Genomic DNA, 12,525 nt, shown 5'->3' with positions numbered 1-12,525 from the left:
GTGAACCAAAGAAGGCATATCATAAAGTAAGCTAGAGATCCCAAGTGTAATTGTTCAGACTATACCGTGGTAAAACCATCGGATATCATCATGACTTTGCATTCTCTGTGACCGTTTTAGTACTATTTCTGAAAGATTTCAAATTATATTGGATAGGTATATGGACGGGAAAGGAATGGAGGGTTATGGTCTGAGTGCAGATAGATGGGACTAGGTGAGAGTATGTGGTCGGCACGGACAAGAAGGGCCGAGATGGCTTGTTTCCGTGCTGTAATTGTTATATATATATGTAATATGTAATATATTCAGCTTTTAAAATAATATTTTAAATGATATTCAGACCTGAGAGAATGATATAAAATAATGACAGGCATAGATTAGAGAGATGGTCAGGACCTTTTCCCCAGGATCAAATACGAGAGGGCATGGCTTTAAAGTGAGGAGGGCAATGTTTAAAGATGAGCCAGGCAAGTTTTATGCACTGAGTGAGGGTGGTGAATTCCTGTTTAGTTTAGTTTAGTTTATAGTCACGTGTACCGAGGTACGGTGAAAAGCTTTTGTTGTCTGGAACACGATCTCGGGGGTTGTGCTGGCAGCCAAAGATTATAGATCGGAGCAAGATAGTCCACTAGACGAAAAAGCCGTAGTAGGTCATGGGTAATCTTTAGCGCCATTTCCGTAACCGGCTTCCGTCTCCGCACTAGTATCTTTGCTTTGGTCATGGCGTCTTCATATCGCTATTATTTAACCAAATAACACACAAATCGTCTTTCTTTTGGGTCCCACCTCTCGGCCTCAAGTGTAAAACCCCATATCGTCCCCCCTCTCTCTCTCTCTCTCTCTCTCTCTCTCGCTCACTCCCTACTTTATCTCTCCCTGTTTCATTTTGTCTGCCCACCTCTCCTCGCCCCCTCTCTCTCTCTCCTCTCATGGCCTCGCGTTCTGTTTCAGTTTCATACCATTTCAAGCAGGGTGCAAGACCACTAAAGACAATGAGTTGTGACCTCTCCCTCCCCATCTTGCAGAGACTGAGCCACGCCCACACTTCCGGGTTTTATAGTCCCTCCCCCTCCCACCAGAAGGGGCGTGGCCTTCATTGCGTGATTGACAGGAGAGAGAATCTCAACATTGTTTTTAAACTAATAAATCTTTAATTTTTCATCGATGGGAAAAATCCTCGGCACCTGATGAGCGGAGGTGGATTCTGAGTAAGATGGCCAAAAATCACAGCCATACGTGGTAGCGTTTTTACTAAAATCAATATAAAGTGCAAAAAGGAAGTGGTCAAGATTAGACTTTTGATTATATAGAAGGCAAGGCAGCTCTAATTTGGCAAGGCAACTCTAATTAGGCAAGGCAGCTCTAATTAGACAAGGCAGCTCGCTTTAACACTTTCAAAACCAAAGGCAACGCAGCTTGCTTTAGCACTTTCAAAACCAAAGGCAACACAGCTTGCTTTAGCACTTTCAAAACCAAAGGCAACTCAGATTGCTTTAGCACTTTCAAAACCAAAGGCAACACAGCTTGCTTTAGCACTTTCAAACCAAAACATTTTTGCATTTTCACACTACATTTTCAAACCACATTAAGAGCACTGACAGGTCAGTAAAACCACTCTCAGTTTAGTAGACATGTGTTCAGTGTTATTCACAGCTCAGACTGAGAATTGCGACCTCTTGCTCCCCCATCTTGCAGAGAACTGAGGCACCTCCACACTTCCGGGTTTTATAGTCCCTCCAGAAGGGGAGTGGCCTTCATGAGACAGAATCTCAACATTTTTTAGACACTAATAACTCTTTTATTTTTCATCGATGAGAAAAATCCGTTTGTCCTGGTCAGCAGAGGGGGACTCTGAGTAAGATGGCCAAAAATCACAGCCGTAAGTGGCAGTTTATTTTCTAAAATCAATATACAGAACAGGAAGTGGTCAAGATCAGACTTTTAGTAATATAGATGTGTGTGTGTGTGTGTGCGTGCATGCTTGCATGCGTGTGTGTGTTTGTGTGTATATATATATATATATATATATATAAATATATATATATATATATATGTGTGTGTATGTGTGTATGTGTGTGTGTGTGTGTACTTATGAGTATGTGTATATATATACACACTGAACATTTTTTTTCTCTCTCGTTAACCATCTTGTTTACAGTGTACTATGTTTACATATTCTTTGGGCTGCAGCAAGTGAGAATTGCATTGCTCCATCTGGGACATATGACAATAAAACACTCTTGAATCTTGAATGATAAATTCAATCTTCCCTCATCTTGGCCAGCTGTGGACCAATGAAGAATATCTCAATGGAGAACGGTTTGTCCCAATAATCCAAACTAATTCAGTAGATCTATATATTGGAAATGAAATGTGAAGAGAATTACATTGTCTGCTCATAACAGATGAGATACCTGTGTCCAATCTCATGTGCGATGGTGAATGCTACAGGCAAGCCAGAATCTTCATTAACATTGCAGCTTCGGTGTGGTTGGCACATTCCCGAGACATGAGATAGCCCAAGCGTCTCACAGGGACGATTCATCCCAGCACAGAGATCCTTCCTGCAGTTAAAATGTATTTAGTTCAGTCAAAAATTAGCCAACATGTCCTGAATTTACATAAATCAAACTAGTACTAACAGTTCTGTTGATCTCTATGCCAATATTTGCTTCCAATTTCATCAGCATTAGCTGGCGTGTTACAAGCATTCCTTTCATACAGCCGACAGGAACTCTGAACTTCGATTCCTGCAGCTACATCAACTTTTTGGTCGAACTCCGTCTCGCTCCTGAACTAACTAGAACAGCGGAGCAGCGGAACAGCGGAGCAGCGGAACAGCGGAGAAGCGGAGCAGCCGAACATCAGAGCGCACCAAGCCAGCTCGGCCGACCGGAAGCACCCACAGACGGCGATGCCAACGCAAGCACCGCTGCAGATGCCGAGATGGGTTAAAGGCCAGGTTAGAGCAAGCCCCACACAGGCTAGCGATTCCTAGCCAATTCCTCGCCAACGTACGCTCACTGGCAAACAAAATGGACAAACTCCGGCTACGGATTACCTCCCACAACTGGATCAAAGACTGCAGCATCTTGACCTTCACGGAAACTTGGCTCAACACCGACGTTCCTGACAACGCCATCCAGCTAACGGGGCGTCATTTACTCCGAGTGGACAGGACAACAGACTACGGTAAGACCAGAGGTGGGGGTCTGTACATTTATGTAAATAAATCATCGAGAGTCACTGCTCAGCTAACCTAGAGTTCCTCGTGGTTAGATGCAGACCGTTCTATCTGCCCAGAGAGTTTACCTCAACTGTTGTGACTGCAGCCTATATTCCTCCTGATGCTAATGCTAAGCTTGCAATGAAAGAGCTGCATACTGCCATTAGCAAACAACAGGCGCACAACCCCGAGGCAGCCTTCATTGTTGCGGGTGACTTCAATCACTCCAACCTGAAGACTGTACTCCCCAAATTCCACCAACATGTCTCCTTCGCCACTAGAGAAGACAAGATACTGGACAAAGTTTACACAAATATGGCTGAAGCTTACAAAGCCGTCCACCTCCCCCACCTTGGAAAGTCTGATCACCTCTCATTGTTCCTGCTCCCAAAGTACTCCCCCCTCATCAGACGTGTTAAACCCACAGTGAGGACAGTTAAAGTCTGGTCAGAGAGGGCGGACTGCACACTTCAGCAGCGTTTTGGAAACACTGACTGGAAGGCGTTTGCAGCCCAGGCCACCCTTGACTCCCACACGGACATTGACTCTTATACATCCTCTGTTTTGGACTTTATCAACTCCACCATCAACAGTGTCACCTCCCTCATACGGATTACCACATTCCCGAATCAGAAGCCATGGATGAACAGCGAGGTCAGGCTACTGCTGAAAGCACGGGACACCGCTTTCAGGTCAGGCAATGCTCGAGCCTACAGTTTATCCAGGGCTAACCTGAAGAGGAGCATCAAGAAGGCCAAGCATAGCTACAAGCTAAGGATTGAGGAGCACTTCAATAACAACTCCGACCCCCGACGCATGTGGCAAGGCATCCAGGCCATCATGGACTATAGATCCACCAACACCACCCCCACATCCAGCGACGCCTCCTTCCGTGAGGAGCTTAACCACTTTTATGGCCGCTTTGACAGGGAGAATCAAGAGATGGCCATCAAGACTGTGCTCCCTGCTGATCACCAACCCCTCACACTCACCCCCTACGACGTGTACGTGGAGCTGAGCAGGATTAATGCACGAAAGGCTGCTGGCCCTGACGGCATCCCCGGGCGCGTGGGGGGGGGGGGGACTGGCAATCACCAAGGTGCAGAGTTAAGTTGTGTAACAGCCGCAGGGAAGAAGCTGATCCTGAACCTGCTGGTCTGGCAACGGAGAGCCAAGATGGCTGCGCGCCAGGACGCTGCGGCTGTGAGCTCTTCTAGGTTGAACTGTTTTTTCTTCTTATCTCTGTTTGTTTTGTGGGAATTGTGCCAGGGTAGACCAAACACGATTCACTTCACCCGAGAATCGCTAACTTTTATTGGAACGACGCAACAACTGGGGGTTTCGTGTACTTTCCAACATACACACGAGATTCCAGCAGAGATCAGCACAGCACCGGGGTCCCCATGGATAACCTCCCCCAACAGTCACCGCAGGAGACGGAGAGACCGCAAACGGAAGCGAGGGCGTAGAGCCGGCGTGCTAACTCGGCTAAAGAGGAATCCGCACAGACCACCACACCCCAGCCTCTTTGTCTCCAACGCCAGGTCTCTTAACAACAAGATGGACGAACTAAGACTCTGTTTATCATCACAATCAGCTATCCAGGATAGTTGTGTTCTGATAATCAGTGAGACCTGGCTCCATCCTGGAATACCTGATGCTGCTATCGAGCTAGCGGGCCGGGCTACTCACCGCAGTGACAGAGCCGAAGCCTCAGGTAAACAATGCGGGGGGGCCTGGTTGTATTTATGAACAATAACTGGACTACGGATGCTACTGTTACTGAGAGACATTGCTCACCAGACCTAGAAATGATGGTAGTTAAATGCAGACCCTACCATCTCCCAAGAGAGTTTTCTGTGGATTTTATTACAGCTGTGTACTTAGCTCCGGAGGCTAAAGCTAATGTAGCACTGGGCTACCTGACTCTGTCTTTGACTCTGACATGGGGGGGAGAGGGGAGTGCAGGGGAGAGACTCACTGTAATGGATGTTTATGTGAATTGAATTGTGTGGGTGTGTGTCTTGGTTCTTTTTTTGTATGGCTGCAGAAACCAAATTTCGTTTGAACCTCATGTGAGGTTCAAATGACAAATAAAAGGTATTGTATTGTATTGTATTGTAAATGCGATCAACAAACAACAGAACTCACATCCTGATGGGGTTTTTAACGTGGCTGGTGACTTTAATCACACCAATTTAAAGAAAGTATTGCCACGGTTTGTGCAACATGATAAATGCCCAACTCAAGGGGAAAACACACTAGACTGTGTTTATTCTAACATTCCTAAAGGTTACAGAGCCTTACCCCTCCCCCCCCTTGGACAGTCAGACCACCAGTCATTGTTGTTAATCCCAGCCTACATCCCCATCAGTAGAAAGCAGAAACCCACTACCAGGATCATTAAAACTTGGCCAGAGGATGCAACCTTACAACTGCAGGACTGCTTTCAGAGCACAGACTCGAGTCTATTTTATAACCAGGACCTAGAAGAGTACGCTGCAGCAGTACTCTTCTACATCAGATGTTGTGTGGAATGTGTCACCATCAACAAGTGCATCCGTGTCTTTCCGAACAGGAAACCATGGATGACTACGGAGGTCCAGCGTCTTCTGAAGGAGCGGGACTTGGCCCACAAATCTGGCAACAAAGAACTGTACAGCGCTGCCAGACACAACCTTAAGCGGGGCATTAAATCAGCTAAAATGTCCTACAAGGAGAAGATCGAGGACCATTTCACCTCCAGGGATACAGCACGCATGTGGCAGGGAATACATCACCTAACAAACCTCAGGGGCAGCAGGGACCCACCGACAGCTGCAAATACATCACTGGCAGAGGAGCTCAACCACTTTTTTGCCCGTTTCGAGAGAGGTCCGAATGAAAGAACCTCTCTCCAACTGGACCCTGCTGACCAGCCACTTACCCTCCAGTTAGAGGAGGTAAAGCGGGCCCTGAGAACTGTTAATGCTAGTAAGGCTGCTGGCCCGGATGAGATCTCAGGCAGGGTGCTCCGGGACTGTGCTCACCAGCTCGCTGGGGTATTCACAGACATTTTTAACCTTTCCCCAGCACACTCCTCCGTGCCAGCGTGCCTGAAAACCACCACTATCATCCCGGTGCCCAAGCAGACAATCATCAACTCCCTCAATGACTACAGGCCCGTTGCTCTTACATTTGTAGTCTCCAAGTGCTTTGAAAGGCTGGTCCTAGGTCACCTTAAATTATCTCTCCCCCCCTCACTCGACCCACACCAGTATGCATATAGGGCTAATAGATCTACAGAGGATGCCATAAACACTGTCCTCCATGCTGCACTACAACACCTAGAGGAGAAGGGGTCATATGTCAGGATGCTTTTTGTTGATTACAGCTCAGCTTTTAATACAATCATACCCAGCAAGCTGATCACAAAAATGCTAGACCTTGGCCTCAGCAGTCAACTGTGTCAGTGGATATTGGACTTTCTCAGTGAACGCCCACAGACGGTGAGACTTGGACCCTACACCTCGACATCCCTGACCCTCAGCACAGGAGCACCGCAGGGCTGTGTGCTCAGTCCGCTCCTCTACGCCCTATACATACACGACTGCTTGCCCCATCACCCCGCAAATACGATCATAAAATTTGCGGACGATACAACCGTGGTGGGGCTCATCTCAAATGGGAACGAGGTCGCCTATAGAGAGGAGGTGCACAGACTTTCTGAGTGGTGTGCTCACAACAATCTCTCTCTGAACACTAAAAAGACAAAGGAGATCATCACTGATTTCAGGCGACATAGAGCGGAGCTCAGGCCACTGGAGATAGGGGGCGAGGAGGTGGAGAGGGTGCCTAGTTTTAAATTTCTGGGGATCAACATCAGTGAGGATCTTAAATGGTCTGTGAACTCTGCTGTAGTTGTAAAAAAGGCGCAACAGAGACTTTACTTCCTCAGAACACTGAGGAAGGCCCATCTGTCTGCTAAACTGCTGGAGTCTTTCTACCGCTGTTCGGTAGAAAGCATACTGACTTACTGCATAACTGCCTGGTTTGGGAACTGTTCAGCAGCTGACAGGGCAGCTCTCCAGAGGGTGATAAAAACTGCCCAGGGTATCATTGGACTCCCCCTGCCCCCTCTGGAGGACATTTACCACTCCAGATGCCGCAGCAGGACCTGTAATAGCGTGAAAGACATTACACATCCTTGTCACCACCTTTTCACACTGCTGCCCTCAGGAAAAAGGTACAGGTCGCTAAAGTCACGCACTGCCAGACTCAAGAACAGCTTTTACCCATCAGCAATCTTGGAACTGAACTCTGTCTCGGGAGCAGGTTATGGGGAAGGAGGGGGGGGTGGGAGACAGTGTTAATTTATGTAAATGTGAATCCATGGGTGGGTTTGGGGAGGGAGGGAGTGTAAAAAGTATGAGTATGTGAATGTTTGAAGTTCTTTTAAATGGAGAGACACAGTAATCTCGTTGTATGTGACACATGCAATGACAATAAAGCATTCTGATTCTGATTCTGATTTACCCTCCTACCATCCGGGAAGCGCTACAGGTCTCTCCGTTGCCAGACCAGCAGGTTCAGGAACAGCTTCTTCCCTGCGGCTGTTACACAACCCCCCCCCCCCCCCCCCCCCCCCCCCCCCCCCCCCCCCTCCCCGGACACTCCGTCCCCCAGAAAAATTGCACTATTGCTAATGTATGTACATATATATATATATTGCTATATTGCTGTTCCATTATTCTATGTTCGCTCTTCTGGGCGAGATGCTAACTGCATTTTGTTGTCTCTGTACTGTACACTGCACAATGACAATAAAGATTGAATCTGAATCTGAATCTGAAGCAGTGTAAGCATAAAACCCTGGCTATATTTCTTCCATAAATCTCTAAATCTCACATTTTTTCAAAAAAGTCTAGTTGAAGTCACAACCTTATGCATACAGATCAGCCAAAGAATAGTTACGGAAATCATGCAAGTTTTCCATTTTAGATGTAGATAAAGCATTCAAAGACACAATGCAGACAATTCATATTCACTCAGTAAGCAACAACGGTAACATTCTAGCAAGATTTATACTCTGTGTCAGTTTTATAAATTGCTTTCTATGGCTATTAGTCACATATAAGCTGTTTTACTAATGTGCCTCAAAGTGTTTCAATACAAGCATATAAGATACAAAAGATAAAGTCAGAATTATAACTCCTGAGGTAGCATGGAAGCTGTCAACAATGTTTCATGCAACAACCAGAATCCTTAACCTCTCTGCCCTTAGCATTGGTTTTGACAACTTCCATTTCACCTCTTTCTGATCTTTTGGTGCTAATTTCTCCCATCTATACCCCTGCTTAGAAATTATTTCCTTCAATGGATGCAGGTGTTCTGGATTCATTGCCTGAGAGGATGGTAAAAACAGAAACCTCAGCCATATTTAAAATGTATTTGGATACCACCTGAAGCGCTGCAATCTACTGGAGTAAGGATCGACAGCAGAGGAACAAGTGAAATGTAAAGTAAATTTTGTGCAGTATAAACACAATCTGTTCAATAGGCTCCTCCCATGGCATAAATTTCAGCTTGTAGGTGTAATTAGTTTATCCACTACTCTTCCAAAGCTTTTTGAGTTGGATGATCAGCCATGAACATATTGAATGGCGGTGCAGGCTCGAAGGGCCGAATGGCCTAATCCTGCACCTATTTTCTATGTTTCTATGTTTTTCACATCTTCCTAGATAACCTTTTCACATCATGTTACTTTGCAGATACTTAAAATTAATTTGCTGTCTCAGATCATTCTATCAAACATTATTACAATTGGGAATTATGGGTACTCTATAAGCAGAACAAAATGTCTTATGTGGTCAATGTTATGGTGTGTTAGTGTGTGTATGTGGGTGGAGGGTTGGGGTTCTGATGGTGGTTCTGCCTGGGAAATGAATAAGCATTAAGAGGGAACAATTGTGTGCAACCATCCTTTGCTAGATATTGAAGTTTTCCATGTTTACTTCCAAGCACAATGCAAATTTTAGCATGACGAATCCTTGCTTAAGCATTGTGCCAGCAGGTAAACTTGGGACTGCCGTCCAAATTGCCCTCATCAGTATAAATGCCACACAAGTTACATTTATACATACCCCATCATTTACACGGTTGACATTGCCAGTTTTGACCTCAACAAAATATAAAGCCATTTCGCCTTTGAAGAGCAACCTTCCATGCTATCCAGTCATTCCTAGTTATGAGTTCAAATTCTTTATTATCATCAGTTTAAAAAAACACTTACCTGGTTATCAACACGGCTACATCATGATGATTTGGACTGGAGTCACCTTTAGGATTCATGTTCTTTTGCCACTTGCAGAAACTGGAAAGTGTATGGTCAGCATGATGAATAATTTTTAGTTCTTTCTGCAAAGGGTTGCAACAATGTTATTCAAGCAAAACACCGTTAGAAGCAATGATAACTTGCTAAAAATATATAATTTACCTAAACGGACAAAACTGTTTATCTGCAGCAGAACTTCTCCAAAGACCAATGGGGATGACAAAGCAAGGCTTACATGTATCTGGAGCAAAGCACGCGGTAACTATCAATCTGGGCAGACCCCACACATAATTTCCAAAGGCAGGATCCTGAAATATATAGGCTCTGTCGTTGGGGCATACTATTGCACATTTCTGCAGCATTATATTTGCAGCCATGAATTTAAAACTGCACAGAGCGATGTTAGACATAGAAATTGACATAGAAAATAGGTGCAGGAGGAGGCCATTTGGCCCTTCGAGCAAGCACCGTCATTCATTGTGATCATGGCTGATCGTCCCCAATCAATAACCCGTGCCTGCTTTTCCCCATATCCCTTGATTCCACCAGCCCCTAGAGCTCTATCTAACTCTCTCTTAAATCCATCCAGTGATTTGGCCTCCACTGCCCTCTGTGGCAGGGAATTCCACAAATTCACAACTCTCTGGGTGAAAACTTTTTTTCTCACCTCAGTCCTAAATGGCAACCCCTTTATTCTAAGACTGTGGCCTTAGACTCGCCGAACATTGCGAACATTTTTCCTGCATCTAGCTTGTCCAGTCCTTTTATAATTGTATATGTTTCTATAAGATCCCCCTCATCCTCCTAAACTCCAGTGAATACAAGCCTAGTCTTTTCAATCTTTCCTCATATGACAGTCCCGCCATCCCAAGGATCAATCAGGGATCATGTCCTGCCAATGTGACATATGGGTGTGATTTAAGAGGCTCTTCCTTCCACAGAAACATGGCATCTATGAGAAACTGTCCACTCTTTGTGCTGTCATAAGATCATAAGTGATAGGAGCATAAATAGGCCATTTGGCCCATCAAGTCTACTCCGCCGTTCAATAATGGCTGACCTATGTCTCCCTCCTAACCACATTCTCCTGCCTTCACCCCATAACCCATGACACCCATACTAATCAAGAATGTATCTTTCTCTGCCCTAAATATATCCACTGACTTGGCCTCCACAGCCTTCTGTGGCAAAGAACTCCACAGATTCACCACCCTCAGACTAAAGAAATTCCTCCTCATCTCCTTAAAAGAACATCCTTTAATTCTGAGGTTATGAGTCCTAGACTCTCCAACTAGTGGAAACAAACTTTCCACATCCACTCTATCCAAGCCTTTCACCATTCTGTACGTTTCAATAAGTTCCCCCCTCATTCTTCTAAACTCCAGTGTACAGGCCCAGCGCCATCAAACATTCATCATATGTGATGCAGTTCAAGTCCATTTTGGTAGTTTTTGCAATGGCACCTGATCATCAACGCTGGACTAAAAGCAGTCTTGGCAGCATTGGAATGACATTCATCACATTCCTGCTTGAAATTAATGATCAACTGAATCTTAATAATTGTTCTGCAACATGCCCCATGAATCATACTGGGCATCTCTTTTAAGCCTTTGTTGCAAATCAATGCTTAATGGCTGTATCATCTGATTTACTGTTCCCTCAAAAAGTTGAGTTATTGATTGGCGTTCAGAAGCACTCAATCAATCCACGTTTTGAATTTAACTGATGCTGGTCCACATAATGCAATGGGCTTTCAGCGATGCCATTGCTGGTCATTTCAAGTATTGCCTCCAAGGTGTGTGCCTCCAAGCAAAGACAAAGTATTGTTTCATACTCGGTATCGGGTCCACTCTGGTCATGTTTTTATTCTACAAGATATTTTTATCACAGGTAAAACAAGACAAGACAGTAATGTTATGTGCATTGAGTTTTTCTTTAGATTGAACTATGATGTATTAGCTCCAAATCTGGAGAAATTACAAGAAGAATCGACAGACATTGGGATTTTGGAAATGTACTCATAATGCCGGCAAAAATAGATGCAATCACAGCTAAAAAGAGAAAAAAAAACATTTCACACGGAAATTATTAGCCAGAACTGGCCCATGATAAACGGATTTCTGATAAATGTAGGAACCAGAAACAGCAGATGCTGGTTTACCAAGGAAAGCCACAAAGTGTTGGAGTAACTCAGCGGGTCAGACAGCATCCCTGGAGAACATGGACAGGTGACATTACAGGTCAGGATCTTTCTGATAAATATCTCAATAGTTAACCTATTTCTTTCCCATTTCAGATCAAGGACCAATGTACCTCCAGCCTTACTTTTGCTTGGATAAGCAATTCAGTTTTGCAAATAATAAATTCTGCCACGACTGATGGAATTAATAGCAATTTCTAACACTTAAGTGAAGTACCAAAGTACTTTTGATAGGTATGGAACCCTATCAAAATATGGGTTATACCTTCAGGATAGAAGTGGAGGGTGTTTCTCATAGCAAATACATGATTAGTCAAACATCAAAGGTTTCCACTGTTTACCTATTTCCTTAAAGGCAGGTTTTTAGGTCTCTTTTCCTGAAACATTTTCAGTATAGAAACATTTCTCTAGCTTCATATTCTTCATTATTCCTTCACTGCAATTAACTTATGAATCAGAATAACAGTTCTGGACTGAATACATCAATTTGGTATTTTGGAAAAAGCAGTAGCTACAAATATGCAGTTTACCTTTAGCCAAAATGTATCTTTCCACAGTAATTATATTTCTTAACACATCTTGTTGATCTTGAATTGCACTTTTTTACTGCCATTTAATTAACATTGGTAAATCTAGAATTTGGTTTCAACATATTTTGGTGTTATAAACATGTTTTGCATGGTCCACTTTAATCTCCAGAAAGAAATTGCAGAACTGGGTAAAAATTGTTCTGAGGGATTTTGCACACTGTGCATTTTATAGCTGCTGCATCAATTCCATGTTGTT

At 44.3% G+C, this 12,525-nt stretch overlaps 1 protein-coding gene across 1 annotated transcript in view; it reads right to left on the bottom strand.

Moving 5' to 3' along the window:
- adamts12 (ADAM metallopeptidase with thrombospondin type 1 motif 12) overlaps positions 1-12,525 on the bottom strand; it is a 596,791-nt gene that overhangs the window by 326,391 nt on the left and 257,875 nt on the right. Inside the window, exons 6-7 of the mRNA XM_033032714.1 lie at positions 9,498-9,622; positions 2,415-2,564 (exon numbers count right to left, since the gene is read on the bottom strand). Coding sequence (XP_032888605.1) covers positions 2,415-2,564; positions 9,498-9,622 — 275 coding nt within the window. The remainder of the gene's footprint in view (positions 1-2,414; positions 2,565-9,497; positions 9,623-12,525) is intronic.

Source organism: Amblyraja radiata, chromosome 1 (assembly GCF_010909765.2).
Source record: "Amblyraja radiata isolate CabotCenter1 chromosome 1, sAmbRad1.1.pri, whole genome shotgun sequence".
NCBI classification, from domain to species: Eukaryota; Metazoa; Chordata; class Chondrichthyes; order Rajiformes; family Rajidae; genus Amblyraja; species Amblyraja radiata.
Note: the sequence above shows the minus strand (reverse complement) of the source record. Positions and strands in the feature narration are given on the sequence as shown.